The sequence below is a fragment of the Epinephelus lanceolatus genome, chromosome 5 (genome assembly GCF_041903045.1).
Source record: "Epinephelus lanceolatus isolate andai-2023 chromosome 5, ASM4190304v1, whole genome shotgun sequence".
Lineage (NCBI taxonomy): Eukaryota > Metazoa > Chordata > Actinopteri > Perciformes > Serranidae > Epinephelus > Epinephelus lanceolatus.
The window spans coordinates 21,353,783-21,374,478 of NC_135738.1; the positions used below are offsets into that span (position 1 = coordinate 21,353,783).

Sequence of the window (20,696 nt, forward strand, 5' to 3'; positions counted from 1 at the left end):
CTTGTGGATTCCCATTCAAACAGTTGTATACTGTTAATTAACCAAATATAAAAATGGTTTATTTTATGAGCAAGTATATCAACTTTTTATTCTGGTATGTAAAACAAGTATCGTAGAGAATATGGTCACGGTGCTATACAAGTAAACTGTTTTCTGTAAGTACCTGGATGTGAATGACAAATATGTTGCTACATGTCTATAAATCTTCTGAAACACTTCCCTCATAGATCACAAATCATATTTCCATTTTTGCACAGCGATCATGTTGACAGATTGACTTCCCAGCCATTTTATACACACAGTATAATAAACTCTAAATCATACTGTGGGAGGTTACCTTTGAATTGGTGTAAACACACTGGGTAAACAAATGTTATACTGCCACACTGTGGACAATGAGTGTAACTACATCAACAGACAGGGCTCAGAAGAATATCCCAGCATTATGCATGTACTGGTTTTAACCAGGGGAAATTAAGACCCTTACAACCCCAACTAAAATCATGAACACTACCAAAACAAGGCAAATTAATCTTAACAATAGGAATAGTAAAATAGTCAGACAATCAGGATGTTTTTGGAATTGATATTCTCCTGACCAAATACAGTGGTTGTTACACATTTTTTCTTCGGCACAAATGAAGGTGCAGAACAGTTTGAATGTCTCAGAAATGTATTTGGGAAAATTTCATAATTAAGTGGTACATGAAGATATACTATGCAGGATTGTCCAACCCCAGATTCACTCTCATCTGGTGTTTCGCCGCTTTGTCTCTTGGATATCTGCTGCTTACAGTCTGCCACCTGAATGCTACCTTGTTAAAAAGCCTCAACCTCACGTGGGGGTGCACGTCAATAAACATCCTCACATGGAAAATAAGAAAATACAGGCAGACTAATAATAAAATACTAGTGGGTCATAAGTGATGACTGAGAGGGATTTTGCAAAGGAAAATCCTGCATAGTATTCTTTTAAGTTTAAAATATCATATTAAGACTGATACCCAAAGAAAAAAATAGTCTCCCAAATATGGACAGATAAACTGGACGGACCAATATTACTTAAAAAGACAACACTGACTGACACCTTTAGCTTGGTGGCTTAATTGTTGCGTCTCTAGTTATTTGATCTGAATCCTGAGATATTAAAGAAATACAGTCTTCTCCAAAATATTCCACATGCTGTTTATGCAACTGATAATACATGGGACTCTTTAAATCGTCTTTGTGTGTATTCTTAAACACCCCTTGGACCGCTTGGAGTTTCAGCAAAATCTGAATTTCAGCATAAGTGATTCAAGTGCATCAAAAGATGTGTTGATGCGTGGTAGTTTGGAAAAATAACTAGATTTAGGTAAACAATTTTAAGACGTATGAAAGGGGCTGAGGGCAGAGAGTGCGAAAATAAAAACAGAGGTAAAAAAAAAAAATACAATCATTCCTTCAACAGGCATAAAATCACCAACTATTAAAAGATCACAGCCATGTTTGTAAAAATACTGATTCGGACTGCAAGACTGAAGCTTGGCATTGAAGGTTGAAGAGTCGTGGATAAGGCGTACTGTTTTGGCTGTCACGTAAACACACAAGCATACAACAAACAAAGCGTGTACAAAATAAAATGGCAGGAATACTGATAGAAAAAGCCGTTTGGCCTGTAACACTTTTGTCTTTTGATGCGATTTCACTTGAAATTTATAAGAGTTGATTGGTCCAGCTCTGATTCGGAGACCACCTCCCAACAATCCTTTAGGAAAAATCCCTTTACAGCTGCAACACGTCTCTGGCATCTGGAGATGATCTCTTTGTCTTCATAATTCAGCGACAAGCTCAAGGTCAGTTGTCCTCCTCGTCATCACTGACGAAGCTCCGACCGTCCTGACTCGTCTCTCGCTCCCTGAGGAAGGTCTGTCTGATCGCCTCCAGCTCAGTCAGCTCGAGACGGACTTTCTCCAAGTGGAAGGAGCGGCGGTTCTGGATTAGTCGCATGGGGAACGGGTTCATGTCCACAAAAGCGATGTTCATCAGCTTCCTGGAAAAAAGAAAAAGACACAGTCCTGTCAGTCTGGGATGGGTTTCAATTGTTGTGCATGCTCTGTGCTGCGAAGAGCCGACATCCTGTTGTTCCTGGTTTATATATTTGGTCATCTTTGTACTACTATGACTATTATGATCAGTGAACGAGCCAAACCTACAGTTCTGATTACCTTTAATCCTTATTGCAATCACAACCTGTAGATAACCTGCTTGCTTGTCAGCAGGCACGCAGTCAGGAGATATGATAAGCTATTACATGGTTAATAATCTCACTCCTTATTATCCTTCAGACACACTGTCCTCAGAAATAACTTTGCAGTTACTTTACCTTGAATCAAGGATTGTGCGCGTGAAGTATCTAAGATATTTGAAGATGGCTGTGGAATCCTGCAACTTCAGAAACTCCTCCTCTTTGTACTTGAAGAGAGCCAGGGCGAAGCGAAATATGATCTGTGGAGAAAAATGATCAAAGCCGTGAAATCTATCTCATGACTTTACATCAGTGACTATCTCCAGTAGTATCAACACCATCCCTTTGACATGCAAAGACACTTCAGACGACTGAATGGGTATATATTTCCTTTAGAGGAATGTCTGGACACACAGTACCGTCCTTACTGTCTTGTTATGAGGCAAAGGTTTTCATTTATTGAGTTAACAGCTGAATAAAACTGTGATTCAAACCACAGAGTGCTACCTAGGTTCTAAATAGAGTGGCTACAATCAATATTTCCACATAAAATGATGTAATAAACCCACAGAAAATAATACCCCTACTAAGCAGCTCTGTTCGGCTCTGCAGAACTTTATAGTGTCTTTTAACTCACTGTTTTAGCAACTTTAATGTTTCTCTCCTTGTGTTGTTTACAGCCTCAGCAGGCGGCTATTTTCCATGAAAATTCTCCAAAAACTCAGTGTACACCCCAAGCTCAGCAACAAAACAGCAGACAGACATAGTCAGTGACTAACTGGTGAACACAGCAGCATTTAAGAGCTAAAAAGCCACATGTTTCCCTCAGGAGATAGTGGACACCAAAAAACAAAACAAAACTGAGATTAAAAACTGGACTTCATTACAAACACGACTAAAAATGAAAGCTAACTACTTTGTGTCTGCTGGGTGCGTAAATAGCAAACTGTGCTGACAAGTTCACAATAACAAATTCAAAAGGTGATAAATAATAAAGTGTCAGTGTACACAATTTTTTTATGCCGCCATCAAGTGGGCAAAATCAGGTACTGCAGGATTAAAGCTATAGTAGATAACATTTATTTACATATATTTTCCCTCTTTTATTATTTCCCTCTTTTATTATTAGGCCTGACTTACACCTCATCTGCCATTTCTGTCTGTGTTCTTCAGGAGATGGAGAACCGTCTTATTGACGATATTGCGGCTGTTATTTGGGGTTAGTGGAATGGGGATGATTGTCATTGGATTTCATGCTTTGTTCCTCATCATATATATGATTTAAATTTGATTAATGTTGTGAATTCGCATTATGTAAAACTGTTGCTAAAAAATATGCATTTTTGTCGTATTTGGTGGAACTGTCACTATTTCCTGACATTAGTGCATGAGGCAGAAAATATTTGAAAAAAAAAAAAAAAAAAAAAAAATCATGTTCCTCTGCCTCCTCGTAGTGCTCCTAATGGTATTTGCAAGAATCCACCACACCTGTAGGAAAATGACCCATCAGAGCCAGGTGGAGTCTCTAACACAGTGTCAATCACTGCTCGTGCACACACTGCGCAGCCCCTCTACCCTGCACACACTCACTCAGTCAAGCACAAGTGAACAAAATGCCAACAACAAAAAGCAAGTTTTCACTTTCACAAGCTATCTTCTGATTTCCTGTAGAGACTCCTCCTGGCTCAGACTGGTTGTTTTTGTTCAGGTGTGATAGATTCTTGTAAATGCCGTTAGCAGCATTAGGAGGAGCCAGAGAGAGGTGATTTTTTTTCACATATTATCTGTCTTGTGCACTGTCAGGATAAAGTGACAGTTTCAGCAAATATCACATTACGTTATTTCTTATAAAAGTTATCTACTGAACCTTTAAAGGTACATTAAATAAATGTTTTTTGCAATTGAGGTTATCGCTTAAAAGTAAGCAAACAATTGGCTATTTGGCAACCATAACAACAAGCTAAAACGGGCTAAAAAGCTCCTGTAGATGTGAAGCAGAACTGCAGTTGGATGAAAATGTCATGTGGATTCATCACTACCACATAACAAACAGACATTTGATCCATTATTAATAAAACTTAATAAATAGTTAAGCCTAACTTTGTTCAGTGATAACCATTGGCAGGGTAAAAGAGGTCTGGAGACATGATACCTGGTTAGATAAGACACAGTGGGTTAGAATGTGAAACCAAAAGAACTGGCACTTGTAGGAACTTGTTTACAGCTAAATACAAAACTAATCCAACATATAGTCTGACATTCTGTAGAGAAAGGCAAATTTAAACTCAGCTGAGTGTCTACAACACAATTTTCAAAGGTCCCTCCAACCCTGTCTGCATGTCCAAACTGCAAGCTGTGTGATGTTAGAGGATTACAATTTTATTTCCTTGTCAACCTCTCACCTTTGGACCTTCATACAGGAAGGCGTCCCAGATCTTGAAGAGGATGTCGCTCACCACACTGTCCACAAACACCACCAGGAACCAGTTGAAGGTGATGAGGGAGAAGTCCACCTTGTACTGCTCAAAGTGGGCGTGAAGCCGGGGGAGCTTCTCACTCATCAGGTCCCTGAACACACGCTGGTCAACCTGCACAGACACAACCAACACACATTTATATTCTTTGATGCTAACAGACAGAAAGAGAAAACAAACAGTGCTGCATTCTTTCCATTATCAGTCATGATACACACAGTTACATGAATATGACATCACTGACACCAGAAAAACCTGTAAACATGAGTCTTCCATTGTTAGAACATAAACTTTGAGCTTGTTTACCTGTGAGCCAAGCAGAGTCTTGGTGTAATAGTCTCTTGGCATGAAGACCTCCACGATAGCTATTAGGCTCCAGAAGGCGTCCTCTTGGTCCAGATAAAGCAAGGCAATAGCTGCCAGCCTGAAGAAATTACATGCAGTAAAAATTAATAGTTACAAGGCATAAAAGGCGAGAAGGAGAGAAACCAGAATCCCTCCCGTACCTGTTTAGTCCCTGGCAGTAGCCGATATCTGGATTCCTCCAGGAGAAAGCCATCAGGACGTTCCTGAGTTTCTGGATGCCAGGCGCACTCGGAGAGGAATAGTGCTTGTTGTTGGGCAAAGTGCGCAGCAAGTCCAGCTCGATCTGCTTCGAGGCTGGGTTAGGCTTGTCCCGGGCAACGTTAAGTAAGGTCTCATAGTAGTCGGGCGCCAGATGGTCTCGCAACTTCTTGACATGGAAGGACACACACCAGCGCCACACCTGGGAGCGGTGCTCATGGGGCACGCCGCAGCGAAACAGCGCCTTGAGTTCAGGGGAGCGCACCAGGTCTCTGTTCATGGTACTGGCTAGGTAGTTCTCCCACTTCACCCCGATGGACACTTCCTGATCTGTCATGGATAGGGACTTCAGCTCCAGAGCTCTCACCTTTGCAACTAGCCTCTCCTCTTCTTCCTCCTCCTCAGGGACCGTCTTGAAGCCAAACGTGTCGTATTCACTGATGTTCAATCAAGGAAGAGAGAAAATGGAGAAAAATTATCAGTCAGTGACATTACTGCTTCTTTTAGGGGGACCCTGTTTTGCTTAACCTGCCTTCAGTGCTTCATCATTTAAGGATTACCTGAGTTTCTAACAATACATTTTGACAAGCCCTCAGGAACCAGCCTGAGCTTGCACAGATGTCAAAGCAACAGCAATAGCAAACGAAATACCAATTAGCAGAGCGAGTTTTTCCAGTCAAGAAAAATGGAAAAAGATCTGGTGGCTACATCGCATTTGGGTTTATTAAGGCTACTGGGGCAAGACCAGTGTCTCTTTCTCTCCTGATGTGGAGCTGTCCTTGACTTGTTGTTAGGTTTGGGTAAAAATGAATCTGAAAGCACTGAGACTTTGTTTTCTGTTTAGCTACAGTGTGACATCATCTACATTTCACTGTTTATGCTGTAATATTTTTTTGATAAATTAGTTTAAATTACAAGAATTATAGAGAATTTTTTATCTTATATATTTTTGTTTAACCTTTGTTTAACCAGGAAGTCCCTTGAGATTAAAATCTCTTTTTTGAGGGAGACCTGGCCAAGAAAATTAAAAATTCCAGCACGTGAAAAACAAAGCATGTTCGAAACAGTCAGGGTCAGCAAATATGTAATACAAAATCCAGTTTGGGAGCAGCAACTGCACCCTTCGGTTACACAATTTTTTTCAGAGCTTTGATCTCTCTCAGAGAGACATAATCATGAAGTTGTTGTATGTTCTGAGGGTTACTGTATGACCAGGATGCAAAACAGGACGAAGCTGTTCTGAGTTCTGAGTAAATCCTGGATATCTGGTCGAGCTGCCTTCTAAAGGAGCGAAAACCATAACAAGTGGTGGTGAGTGACATGAGTTTACATAGATGTAGCCGGAGTTTACCTAGTATGGCTTTGTAAATATAAATGTACCAGCGCTGGTGTCTCCTGCGGCTAAATGAGGGCCAGAAAACCAGATCGTGAAGTACACAGTGATGTGTGATGAGCTGAAAATAAAATGCAGAGAAGTGTGACACGCAGAGTCAAGGCATCTAAGTGTGGAGGAGGCGACATGCATGTAATTAATGTCCCCATAGTGTAGTGCACTTAAGGACGTGGCTTGCACAAGCGTTACTCAGGGGTCGGCAACCTTTACTATTTAAAAAAAAAAGCATTTATTAATATCATTAATAGCAAATTAATGTGTTCACACACTAACAAATCCTCTATTTTTCTCAAAGACTTTTCCTTTTTTGGATTTGGAATCTATAGCTAGCCTTGCTAGAGAGACTCCAAGTTTGACACTGCTACCAAAACTCAGCAAAATTTAGCGGAAGTTGTTAAAACATTTTTTAATTCTATGCATAAGCTACACATTTTTACAACTGAAGAAAGCAATAAAGTCACAGGGAGCCACTGGAGGAATCTAAAGAGCCACTTGCGGCACCAGAGCTGCAGGTGGCCTACCCCTGGCCTAGCTGCTAAGTTAAAGCAAGCCCTACTTTGATAATAAAAACTCACCCTCACCTTCAGTTTCTTAAATAGGTTCTCAAAATGCACTCTAAAAGCATGCCCTTCATCCACCCAGATACCAAAGTACTTGCAAGATAATACTCTTTAAATTGGTTCCCCTCCCAATTTGCTACTGCCAAACTTATCTAAGCCCTAGGAGCAAGCCCTAGAAAAGATCATAAATTTAGGTTTCTTAGCATTAAGAGCCAATTTTACACAGAACAATGAGGACTGCAATTGCACAAAGATAGTCGGGAGTTCATCAACAGCTTGACGAGATGAGACAGTTGAGTAGACCATTGTATCGTCTGCATAAAGGCGTACTTTAGCTGTAAGCATGTCCTTTTCAACGTTAAAAAAACATCTATCAAAACATCTATTCATAAAGTCTTTTTGGCACAGTCCATACCTGACAGTATTTGGTTTAAAGATGGGGTGCTCCTGGTGGTCGGAGCTCTCTGCCTGTAGCGCATCCTCTAATAATCTGGAGATGACCTCTCGGGCTGGGCTCTGCTCTGAAGACGAACACACCGGGGTCTTCACTTCTTGAAGAAGCACCAGATACTTACTCTCCACCTGACACAGCTTAGCCTCCAGGGCCGTATACTGCGGCACAGATAACAGAAAAATGTCATTGGTATCTTTGTTATCAAAACTGGCAGGAGCAAGATTATGGTTTGTTATTCATTGTTCCTACTTGGCATTTTTAGGTGTAGGGGGCAGCAGCTAAGGTCAGTGCTGGACTTCCCCTACAAGCTGTTCAGACTTCCTGTTTCTATATACAGAGTAATGCACCATTATCCGACACACACAAGATAGTACCTTTGCTTCTAAAGCCTTTTCTCTGCTCTCTGCATTTCTGCGTAACACTGTCAGCTCCAGGATCTCTTTGTTCAGAAACTTGTTCTGGGATTTGTAGCCTTGAAGACTGTCCTGAAATTGGAGAAATGTGTATTCAGTTAATCAGAGTACAAACTTAACCAGAGTATTATCAACCGATGAAAAAAATGTTATAAACTGAAGCTGAACAGATTTATTCTATAACCTGAAATCATTTCAATAGTTCTATATGCTTCCAGTTCTAATAATCCGCATCATCCCCATCTACCACACATCTAATGTAAGTGTTCCCTCCTGTACCTTGAGGATGTCCACTTCATGCTGATCTTTGTTGGGAGGTGGTGAACCGTTGATTGGATTGCCGCTCTGCTCGGAGCTCTGCTGCGACAGCTTGATAATGACTTCATCCTTTGCCTGGATGGTCTCCATCAGCATCCCCAGTTGGTCATTAATCTCCCCCACCTTTATCTTCAGGCCCTTCAGCTCTTGTTGAAGACTCTCCTTCTCTAGAGCGAGACGCTCCATGTGGCCACACAGGGACTGGATCTGCCCATCCTTTTCCTGAACCAGGGTCTCCGTCTTGGCGATCTCTTCCTGTGTTACTGCCGAACCTTGAGTCTGGTCTGAAGCAGCAGATGAATCTGGAGTCGGAGGTGGACGGCGTAGTGGCGGCCTGTCACACTGGGAGGTTCTCAGAGTCTGCTGCAGAAGTCTCACCAGCTCCTGCTTGAGTAAAGAGGATTTATTTTGGTTAATAAAACATCATCAGCAGGGTCAGGATCATGCCTTAAAATGTAGTCACCTGGTTCGCAGAAATCATTGATATGCTGGATTCAACATGGGGCAAATACATAAATATGTAAATCAGATATCAACAACAAAAACTGCACTCTTCAGGAACAGTTGCATTTTCTGTTTGCTGAGATTTCACTTGCATAACTGCTGACCATATTTACTATGGACTGGATTTTAATTACATACCATCATATCTTACACTAACAATGTGGGCGCCTGTGTTTAAAAAAAGAATTCTTTCAGGTCTAATTCTGTGGCGGGTTCAGATGAGTTTTATTCCCAGTGCAGTGAGGGTAAGTTCCCGTCAAGGGTGGATTCTCTCTGAAGATCAACATTCAGAACAAGGTTTTTATAGTATTACATCAGAGGCTAGCCAAAAACAGTGGGGTGTGGCTAAGCGAGACATCTGAGTGACAACAAATGTCAACAAAACTCCCTGGACAGGATAATGAACAATAAAGACTGATTCATTCTGCCCTAATCCCTTCAACCCCTCAAAGGCTTTCTTCCTGATTGAGAAGTTCAATAATTTCACACAGGGATCTGTTAATCAATTTTGAACAGTAACGACAAATGATACATGATCAAACTAAAACTATTAGGTAATCCATTGTCTTCTACTCATGCTTGTGATGAATGCCTGCAGGTGCTCACCACATCTCCCCCGCCTCCAGGAGCGCTCTCTTCAAGTCCTTCTGTTCAAGTATTTTGACTTTATCCTTTATCTGAACACAAAGTTTCTTTAAAACTTTTCTTAGTGGGGTTCTTAGGATTGCATGACATACTAGCTGCTGATCTGTTGCTATGGTCTCTCGTCCCTTCCTGCCCCCTTAAGCTTTGACTGGTTGACATAAATGCATCAATTACGGAGCGCAAGAATGGAAGTCCCAAAAAGCACCACACCGCAACTCCAGTATACTGTAGGGATGCACGATATTGGATTTTTTGCTCATATCCAATATGCCAATATATTACAACTTATTTCGCTGATGACCGATATCGATATATCCACTTTTTCCCCCACCTAATTTTTGTGATCATCAAGTCTCTTCTGTTGTGGATTTAACATCATGTTATGCATGCATACTCTTACCCTGATGACCCACCAGCAGATGGAGACAGAAAATACAATGCTTTTCAATGTATGTTATATTCATTCATTGTGCAAAATAAGGAAAAAGCATGTTGGCCGATTCATTTTAAAGCCAATATCGGCCCATACCAATAATGTGCAGATATTATCGTGCATGCCTAGTACACTGCGAAATACAGAGAGCTTTCCCTGTAGGCGATGGGCTTAATCAGCACTGTGTGAACTCATTTGGCGATGGCTTAAATGCAGCAGATGCTGATTTACATGGAAAAGTACCACAATCTAGCTTTAACACTGCTGGATGCAGAGGCGCAACAAGCTTACAGTAAGGTGAATAATAGAGTGTAGGTTCCACAAACTTAAGTAATTAACTTCTGTACTAACTATAATAATAATTTTACAATAACACTTTTGTGAGAAAAATACCGCCCCCCCCCCCAACAAAAACTACACTGGCTTAATAATTTCCTGGGAGAAACCCAGCTGTTCTCTCAGAGGCCGCAGTCATACTGACCTAAGCAACAACATGTAACATAGCAACCGTTACGCCCACATTACCAATTCCATGTAATGACAGGGCATGAAATTCAATAACAAAACTTTACCATCATATCATTATAAGTATATAGTGTGGCTAATGTGTAAAAACATGGCTCACACATTTGCACTGATGTGTGTATGACACGTGGACTCACTCAAACACAACCACATCTGGTCGCACAGATGCACGTACAGTATCTGTGACGCACAAACAAATATACAGTTTTCACTGGCAACTGTTTTCTAAAGAAGGCAAAGATGTTTCACAGTGTCCCCAGAGAGGTCTGAGGATTTCTTTGCCATGTAACAACCAAATTTTAGTCTCTGCCCAACATTACCTGGAGGTTATAAACCAAGTAACACTACAATGTGCCAGGAGTGACCGAATGTTTCCAACAACAGTTATGCGGAGCTGCCAGCTGACTCAGTTACTCAGAGTTACTCAGTTAATTCTTGTTAAAGTTAAAGCTGGCAGTAAACCACTTCTCATGGGAGTCATACACACACACACGTTGCTCATCTGGCTGATGTTGCAGCTCTTGTTTCAAAACACTAAAACCAGAACAGAGAGAAATGGGAAGGAACAACGCAGCTGCGATTGTTGGTAGGAGAACTGCTGTTTCCTTGTTTCTTGCTTAAGCATGACGAATCATTCGCTGTCTTCCTGTATTAGTGATTACACCAAACCGCTCAGTCAGACACTGCAACCCTGAGGCTTGTGCTGAATTAACTAAAATGATAGTAAAATTCCTCCAGTCAGCCTGGTGTTCCCCCTAATGAGGATAATTCATACATTATGATGTCACTCCTGGTGCTCCATACTTAACTGTGAAAACCGTCGAGTCGTTGCGACATTCATTTTAAGATATTACTATATCTGTACACAATCCAATGACTAAGATGACTTACACCTCTTCCTTGCAAAGTGAATGAGCCAACTCTGGCAGATTGAGTGTGAATAACTGTACAGACATACTACAGGCAACAACGACATTCAGGGAGCCCACTGAGCCCTGAGCCAGTGTACGTAACGGCTTGCTGTTGCTTTGAAAATAGGTTGAAGGCGTGCAAAGCTTTACCAAAATAATGCCGGGGCAAGCGATTCTTCAGACAAGTGACAAATGGCTTAATGTCTTCGCTGATGATTAGCACATCAGGACAACTTCACTGGGAGACACAACGATAATCTGATGCTCACTCACTCATTCGTTCTCATCCCATCCATTTTGGAAAAGCTTGTAGGGCACCGTCACACACGAGCAAAATTAATGATGGTTACTCGTCTACTTTCGCTCTGGTGTGACCTTGCCCTAACAGACTGGATGGACAGGAGAGCTTTCAGGCACCAAACATGACGTTCTGTATTAAGCTAGAATGTCAAAAAAGCAAGTGACATAATGAGAGTGAGGTAACTGTACCTTCTGACTGGCCAGCTCTTCTCTGAGTTTGGCCTGTTCCTGCTGCATGCGGCTGAGTTCTTCCTGTTGGCTCTGGAGGCGAAGCTGCATCTCCAGAGGTTTGCTGCCGTTACACTCCACCGGGGAACTCTCGGCACTGCGTGTCTCAGCGTTACGCCCAAACTTCCCGGCACCCATCATGTCTCGAAGCAAAGGCCTCTTCGGCCGCGCTGAGTTGCGCACAAAGTCGAACGTAAACGCTGACCCAAAGGAATCTGTAAGTAAGAAATAAAAGAAACCCAGAGGGCTGCAGCAGCCAGGAATGTTTGTCCATTTGTCATAGTATTGAGCAAATGAGTGGTGCAATAAAGGAGAATTCTTCTCTGGGGAATGTAAGCTGAGTAAGAGTATTACACTCTGGCCATGGGGTGAATAAGGCAGCAGGGAGTGGACGTACGTCTGTGTGTGTCTGGATGAGGTTTCTGTTCAGGGAAGTCCTTGGGTGGAGCATCCACCAGCTCCCACTCCTCTGTGCTGCTGCTGTTGCCGTGAGTATAAAACACACTGCGTCTGCTCTCGCCTCCTCTGCCCGGCCGTAAATAAGACATGGAGTTCCTGACAGTAGAGAAACCAGACGGGAGTGTGAGTAAGACCAAGAGTGAGGCGCTTCAGTGTTAATGCTGGACATTAAGTAACCACAGGGATCGAGGGCAAACTGCAGGGAAGCCTGATGCTCTGCTACTAAATGGTAACATTAGCACAAACAGCCACAAACAAATTAAGTCTAAAACAATACCATTAATACTAAAAAAATATAAGTGGAAGGCACTGTTGACTATAAAATTAACAGGGTCATGTCGACCATAAGCCCACACAGACTCTGGTTTTTCACACTTCTAAACGTGAGATCACTGCAACCACATGACTATTTGTTTGCAGCAGAATGCAGCTCTGGCCTTCCTCACACCTCGTATACACTGGATGTGTGTCAGCCACGTTTTTTCAGTCGGCCGCTTCACGTCCATGTGATGGAAAAACACGCTTTTGAAACTGTCTACAGAAGCCGTGTAACGGATTCACTCACACTTTATGAGCATAACTGCGACGCAAAGCATCTTTTAACATCATATATCTGAGCTTCAGCTTCTTCTGCTCTGATCAACCTTAAAACACTCTATGCATTTGAAATTACGAGAATAAATCATCGTAGTACTTTAACAGACATGCTATAAGGAGCAGGAGTAGCATTGCAGCTCACATGCTCCAAGATTCCTGCGCACCTTTATAAGTGACCTCTTTTTCCATCACAAAACAAATTCCAAACTGTCACATTTTTAGCATTTCAGTGTCATTTGAATAGATGCGTTGTACGGCCCAAAAGGGGAAATGTTGATGGCTGCGTGCTAGAGCAACTAGTGAACCATGGATGTAAACATTTCCTCTACTGCAGTGAACCTCAGGAAGAACTGAAGAGGCATTTTCTTTCCTCGATGCGGCTCTAACGGGGCACACAAACTCGTTGTGCCTGTTTGTCAAGGACTCAAAACAAACTCACATCCCTTTTTTAAAACTGTGGGTATGATATCATCCTGCAAGGCCGCAGGAAGCTTTTGTTCAGCCTCACCTGAGTTCTGTACCGAAGTTTCTGAGGGAGAAGTTGAGGGGGTTCGTGAGCGCAGCGGAAGGCCCTCTGGCTGACTGGATGCCCACCATTCCCCCGCCATCTGTGTCTGTCTCCATGGCAAAGTCGCTGCGGACCTGCTCCATGCTATCACTCAGCTTCTCAAAGACTACTGCATCTGAAATACAGTAAATCAAAGTCCATTAAAAAAAAAAAAAAAAAAAAAGAATCACGATAATAATATTGCATTGTTCATTTCATCACCGCTGTTCCACAGGAACTCTGCTATATCAATCGTTGGGGAAATGAGATTGTCATGACCACAGCTGGTTTCCAGAATAAAGTGAGGAAATATTTTGAGTTACCCAGAATTCTATTTACAGCTGGGTGGATGTCTGTGGTTTCATGGGCAGCTCTCTAACCATCAGAAAATACTGTATGCAGCATTTCTAAACTAAGAAAGCTAAATATGATTTTTCTTTGTATGAACTTAGGTGGATAAGTGTGGGAACATTTTATAAAGCCAACTCAAAGTGGGGTCCGAGAGAAGCTTTTAGATTCATCAAATTATCATGAAACAAAAAAACAGAGCTTTTTTTTTAATTTATCTTACAAGAGGCTTCATTGTTCAAGGAATAATATTTCTAATTTAAATCTAATACAGATCATATATTGTGTTCTAATCCAATGCATCTATAACTGTTTTCTTGTTTGTCTTTTACATAACTGAGATTAGAGGAATGTATATATGGGCTAATTTAAATTATTCCACAGGACATACACGAGGAGGTCTCCGGTAGAGCTTAAGATCACTGGTGTTACTTTTAATTACCAGCATGTGTATGAAGAGAGGGTCACCTCTAAAGCTCAGTTTATTGTCTCAGACTCAACATCCCCTCCTCCATGTTGAGTTTCAGATGCGTCCATCAGGGTGCAGGTTTTGCCTCCCTAAATGTAGCACTAAGCGTTACAGATCGTCCTGTGTTCCGTCTGCCATCGTTTATCTTAACCAGCAGTGACCACTAATTGTCCATGATTTACCCCTGACAGCGTGTGATACTGGATTCTATGTGTTATGTGTTGTACTGTCTGTTTTGTTGCACTCATGACTGCTGTCTGTATCTCAAATTGCCCCTTGGGGACATTAAAGTTTTACCTGACCTTACCTAAATACCTCAACATCGATATTGTAGGGGTTGACTATTGATGCTTTCACAAAATGTTTACACAATGACTTTTCTGATAAATAATCATCAGTAATGCAGATATGATAAGTGGGTAGGAGCAAATCATAGAAAAGCTCCAACAGTCTGATAAGTTGAGAAAATGGCATCACTTTACTGTAATGAAACCCTACAAACCACACGAAGACAACACTTGCATTAATACAATAACCAAAATCTAGGACGGTTCTTCTTCAGCTGCACAATTATGCTGTCACACCCAAAAGGGAAACTAACTGTGACCACATAATTGTTATATGGCAATCTAAGTACGACAACGACCGAAATCCTTTCCCTCTGATAAAACCTTTAAACAGAGATCTTCAGACAACAAAAAACAAATCCCTTTTCTCCTCTCTAAAGCAGTGCCAGCTCTTATTAATACAGCAAATCAGTTTCACATGTTGCAGCATGGTTAGTTTGGGCATGCTGTTTCTGAACATTTATACAGTAGCATTTATAAGGAACTCTTGCATCTTGGTTGTGCTGTGAAGAGAGGCTTCAGCATGTTAATCTTTCACTAGCTGTGCAAAAAACAGGGCAACATAAAACATTTAATGCCCTCTGCACTGCTCGAGGGAAAAATCCAGTTAAGGAGACATTACTGATTTCACATGTCTGTCCTGCACCCACACATTACATCACAGCGAGCTGACAAAAGGTCAAGGACGGCCGAGGCAGAGACAACACAAGGTGTTCGAAAAAAAGCACAAATACACATTATAAGTGTTCTTCAACATACTTGTGTATTCTATGTATTACATTCAGGAACAGCTACTTTTTATAGGATTGTTGATTTGAGTTTTTGTATGGGGCCGAGCAACATTAACAAAACAGATATGTTTGACTGAATACCTCTATTTATTATGTGTTGATATACAGTGATAACATGACTATTTGTGGCTTTTTTTTAAGACAGATAAACACCTGTAATATTTTTGAATAGAAAAACAGGAGTGATGTGTGTATAATGACAGGAAAGGGAAGAGGCATTCACTGTTCACTCAGCTACAACAGTCAAAACAGGTTCAACACTTCACTGTAAGCAGCCTTGAAGCCCAGGAAAACAAAAACGTAGCTATTTCCCAACACAACAACACAAAATTCTCAATAACAATATCACGTCTGAGATCATAATACTAACACTTTCAGTCCAAGGTCAAACACTAGTTTCTTATCAGCTTTAAATATGGCACATAACACATTGTCTTTTCATGATAACCAGGACTGTTTTGAAACAAAGAAACATTTGCTGTGAATCACTGCATTCAAAATTAATTGAATGCAGTGATTCACAGCAGATTAACAGATTACTTACATGTAGAATTTAAATTTTCCTTAAAAACCTGTGTTACAAAATGAGCCCAAACCAGCCTCGCATGTGATAACTAAAACAAGCCAAAATTGATCAACTGCAACAACAAACTTCTATATAAAAATCCTTTGTACTCTATTTTGCCTGCAGTCAAACCATGTGACAAACCTGTCAGACTTCATCAAGGTCAACACCTAGAATGTGACTAGTTTACTAACGTATCACAACCACAATACAGACGACTACAGTGAAGTGTTTACAGCCTTTTTTCCCATGAAGGAGAACATGACAAAACTACACTTTAGTGCGCACACACTGCTTGGATCTCTGTAACACGTAATGCAACAGTTCTTCTTATAATGTAGGAAGTAGTTCACCACATGTAGTTAAATTATTAGTTTAACCACAATTTGCAGCAGTTGGGTGGAGGTTTAAACACACCGAAATCAGTAGCTTTTTTAGTGGTTATCTGCTTTCAGTCATGTAGTTTATGTGATTAATTACAAATTACATATTCATAGTATTCTCATTATGTTTTTGCCACATATTATGGCACAATGCCACAGCTCATTGGCTGCAGCGGTCATTTAATAACCTTATTTTTTTAGTAAAATCACCTCTGGTTTGCAACCAAGATGTCTGGGACTAAATACTATGAATTCCCCTAAAAGTTTAGGGTTTTACTGATTCCACTACGACAACTGCTCCCCTTAAAACGCACTCCCCGGTAGCCTAGGTGACGACTGGCTGGCCTTCGCTCCAAAATCAAACACAATTAAACTTTACTCAGTGTTGGTCCAAGACACCAGAGATCCAAGACTCTGTGATGCAGTTTGTATGCAGCTGAACCACTTTTGGTAAATTGTTTTACATAGCTCGTAGTTTATTAAACTTGTTAAACACTGCCTTGTTTACATTATAAATGCTGTTAAGCTGTATCTATTCTGTCCTGTAACAGTGGCGGATGCTTGTGGGAACACTTCACAAAAGCACACAGCTCACACAATGAGATTTCTGTTTCCCTGAGTGCATTCAAATGAAACACCCCAGATAAAGTCGATCTTTTGCCCTTTGTTAAGTTCTAATTTATTAATGCTTGATAAAACCACTCCTACATGCTCCTTCTGTACGAGCTTGGGAACCTGGCAACAAAATCACTCCGACTTCTGTTTGTAGCGCTTGTGTAAATATTAATGCATCAGACGCAGGTGTTTACTTTTAGCTGGTGCACAGATGGGAGGAAACAGAGGCGTGAAAATTAGCGTCTACACACGCTGTATGTGTTCATGTGTACGAGCGCTGCAATTATTAGTTGATTAATCTATCATAAGAAATTAAAAACTGCCCCCAGCGGTTTTCTCTGAGCAGTTTTTAATTTTTCAAGGGATCAAGTCTGCATAGGTCCAGCTCCCTCCTTTAAGGGTCTGGGGGCGACCTTAAGTCGGATATATCTGTCAAAATAAAGAAACACAACCCACCTGCAATCATGATAATAATAACAGTAACATAAACTAACTATTTTGATAGTTGATTAATCGTTTCAGTCATTTTTTAAGCAAAAATGACAATTATTTGCTAGTTCCAGCTTCTTAAATGTGAGAATTTGCAGCTTTTCTTTGCCTCGTAAATAAGGAGGTTTTGGAAGGCTGGTTGGACAAAAGAAGCAAATTGAAGACTTTATTTTAAAAGATCACTTAATAATTGTAAAAACAATCTGTAGATTAATCAATGATGAAAATAATTGTCAGTTTCAGCCCTCGTTTTATCTTGCTCACCATTGTCTTTGCCTACGAGGCCAGTGGGAGGGTAGGCCAGGGTCGGGGAGCTCCAGCTGTCTCTCTGTCCGGATCCTCTTGTGTTGCTGTATTCCCAACGTTTTTGCTGTAGCTGCTGCAGCCAGTAATGCATCACCTGCCTGCTGGGGGCCTGGAAACACACACACACATGCACACACAGCGTTACTCTCAAGTGAATCACATTTTAGAAAGAAAAGGTAAAAAGGCAACTGCAACATCAAATTCAGTGGAAGGCGAGGGGGAAATAATAACAGCTGTGGAAATAAACAAAGCATATGAAAGAGCCCAGGAGCACTTTAAATAGCAGGTTACTATCTGTCATGTGAACGAGGGCAGACGCTGGTTTCAGTCTCAGTTCCAGCCTCGGGCCCTGCAAGCTGTCTGGTATTAACCATTCACACCATCTGCTGAAAATGCTCCAGACTCGAGGCTGAGTGAGACCAGAGGCACCTGTCTTGGCAGTAGAGAGTGACAGTCATGTGACAGCAGAGAGAGGAGACACTATCGCATGAGATGACCCTTTGCAGAGCAGAGGTGTCATGAGGGCGCATGAGCTCATGTGCATGGAAATCAGAACCTAAATTTATCTCTGAGAATAAACAGAGGGCTGACAGTGTGTGTGGGGCCATCAGCTGATAATGTGCTGATCCAGCTCTTGTGTGACAAACATGATCCACGTGTGCGATCGATTATTTGACCAGCTTTTCCTAAAATATGTCAAGTCGCAGCTCTGTCAGCTGATATATGTGCATTCAAGAGTGAAATCAAAGCTGGGAATAAATCAAGTTAAAATGGGTGTGTCTGGCTTTTCCCACAATAAGAAAGGAAGTGACAAATGACAGCAAAGCACAGCAACACATGCTGAGAAGTTTCTACCTTGAGGAGGAACTCCTTCCCGGCGGTGCGGATCTCAAACTGCCCCTCTTCCCCCTCCACATCGTAGATGAAGCACGCATCGCTGATCTCGATGTGCCCGAGAGGCAGGGCATCTTGGGGAGTCTTGAAATAATACAAATAACATTTCCTCGGATCGTACACGAACCACCTCGGCTTGTACCCCCTCAAAGGCCCCTTGCCGGACAGTTTGTTCAAGAAGCCGCACAGCTTGGAGGCCTGCTCCTTGGCGCCCTCGACCTCGGCCACATCCACGGACCTGGAGGCCACGATCCGCGAAGCTGTGCAGGAGTTTGCCTCGCTGCCATCCTCCTCTTCGTGCATCTTTCCTCGAAGTTTCTTCTTCGCGCAGCACAGCGGATGCCCACTCCTGTTTCCATCCGCATGACTGCCTGCCTCTTGGAGAGAGGAGCATGGGAGATGTAGTTTATGTCAGCGGTGACGTGGTGTGCAGCGCGCGTGAAGCAGAGGAGCCGCTGGGTGGTGGTGTTTGACCAGATGTGCAACCTGAGATACTGAAGCTGCTGCAGACGGTACAAATATGGAAATGATACCTGATACAAGTGAAAGAGAGGAAAAGTTCTCACCATAATTGGGTTGATGGAGCAGGGGCGTAAATATAGACGTGCAGGCAGTGTGATTGCACTGGGGCCCCTGAGTTGGAGGGGCCTTCAGAGATGTCACCGGTGGACTCTAGTGTTGTCTGCATTGTGTTGATACCATGGCTACCTTTGGAGGCGATCTCTGGTTATTTCAGACAGATGGTAGCAAGAGGTAAAAACAAAATCCTCCGTCAAACACAACCATACAAATTCGAGCCCCTACACAAATTAAATGACATAGGAATATGTTTTTTTTTACCCAACAGTACCTTTATTGATTTTAAAAACAAACAAAGACATACACATACATACATCCAGTATGTGTCCATACACATCCACAGAAACGCAAAAGAAAAAGACACCAGGACAAAATTTCAGTACAACTGCTGAATATTTCACGCACATATAATCCACCCCACCCCCACCCCAAAAGTGTGAATTAAAAGTAAATAAATGATGAAATGGGAGGAAATGAAGTAAAATAAAATAAAACAAAATGGAATAAAAAATATATAAATGAATGGAAGAAGAAAATAAGTTAATTTAAAAAAAAATGAAAATAAGAGGGGAAGGACAACCACAAATTACAGGTTGAGGATCATGTAAGTGCGATGCAATACAGTTCAGTTTAAGTACACGTTATATTGATGTACAAATTTGAGAAACTTTGACAGATTTGGACATTGTAGAGGGTCGCATATAGTAGATCCCCATGTACTTCCAACATGTGGGCATGTGGGTTAAGTCTGTCCTCTCTAGATGACACATGAAGGGACCCCAGATGTTGTGAAAGAGAGATTGATTACCTCTGATAGCGTATGTCATTTTTTTCTAAGGGCAAAGTTGCTGATAGTTCAGAAATCCATCGACCCATACTTGGCCTACCGACTTCCTTCCATTAAAGACCAATTACTCTTCTAGCCAGCAGCAGGCCCATCTCTAAAATGAACTGTTTTCTCCTTCTAATGTTATGATTGGATGGATACAAACCTAGTATAAAAAGCTTTGGGTGTAGAGGTATCTGAGTATCAAATGTTCCACATAGTAACTATGGAGGCCTAAGCATGTCAGGTAATAACAACTGAAACAAATTTTGTGTAATTATTATACTTAATATTACAAACGTACATTTGACTTTGTTACACATAATACTGCTGTATAATTGACCCAGTTACAGAGAGAGCTGGTGATTCAGATTGCCATTTTGGAAATATACCTGTGTTCAAAGATAAATGATTAAAAAAGAGTATTATTAATTTAAAAACATTTGTTCTATAAGTTCTCAAAAAGGCAAACCCATCTGCATCATTTTCTTCTTTTTCTTTTTTTAAATAGTCAGTAGCTATCTAAAACAAA

General features: G+C 41.4%; 1 protein-coding gene across 1 annotated transcript; it reads right to left on the reverse strand.

Moving 5' to 3' along the window:
* Nucleotides 1-57: 57 nt before the first annotated feature.
* tbc1d2b (TBC1 domain family, member 2B) lies at nt 58-19,142 on the reverse strand. The gene is made up of 13 exons (XM_033634405.2): nt 18,721-19,142; nt 17,824-17,974; nt 13,514-13,688; nt 12,347-12,504; nt 11,911-12,164; nt 8,365-8,787; nt 8,047-8,157; nt 7,634-7,830; nt 5,208-5,702; nt 5,008-5,125; nt 4,630-4,815; nt 2,366-2,487; nt 58-2,032 (listed from the first exon to the last, which is right to left on the reverse strand). The coding sequence occupies exons 1-13, from the start codon at nt 19,060-19,062 to the stop codon at nt 1,837-1,839; spliced, it is 2,928 nt and encodes a 975-aa protein (XP_033490296.1). The 5' UTR covers nt 19,063-19,142; the 3' UTR covers nt 58-1,836.
* Between the last annotated feature and the right edge of the window lie 1,554 nt (nt 19,143-20,696).

Bases quoted from the DNA above. Each gene is read 5' to 3' on its own strand.
- tbc1d2b (XM_033634405.2), bottom strand. From the start codon at position 19,062: ATGCACGAAGAGGAGGATGGCAGCGAGGCAAACTCCTGCACAGCTTCG. The intron at 13,689-17,823 runs GTGAGCAAGATA...ACTGTATTTCAG, and splicing joins CCTCGTAGGCAAAGACAATG to ATGCAGTAGTCTTTGAGAAG. The intron at 7,831-8,046 runs GTACTATCTTGT...TCTGTGCCGCAG, and splicing joins AAAAGGCTTTAGAAGCAAAG to TATACGGCCCTGGAGGCTAA.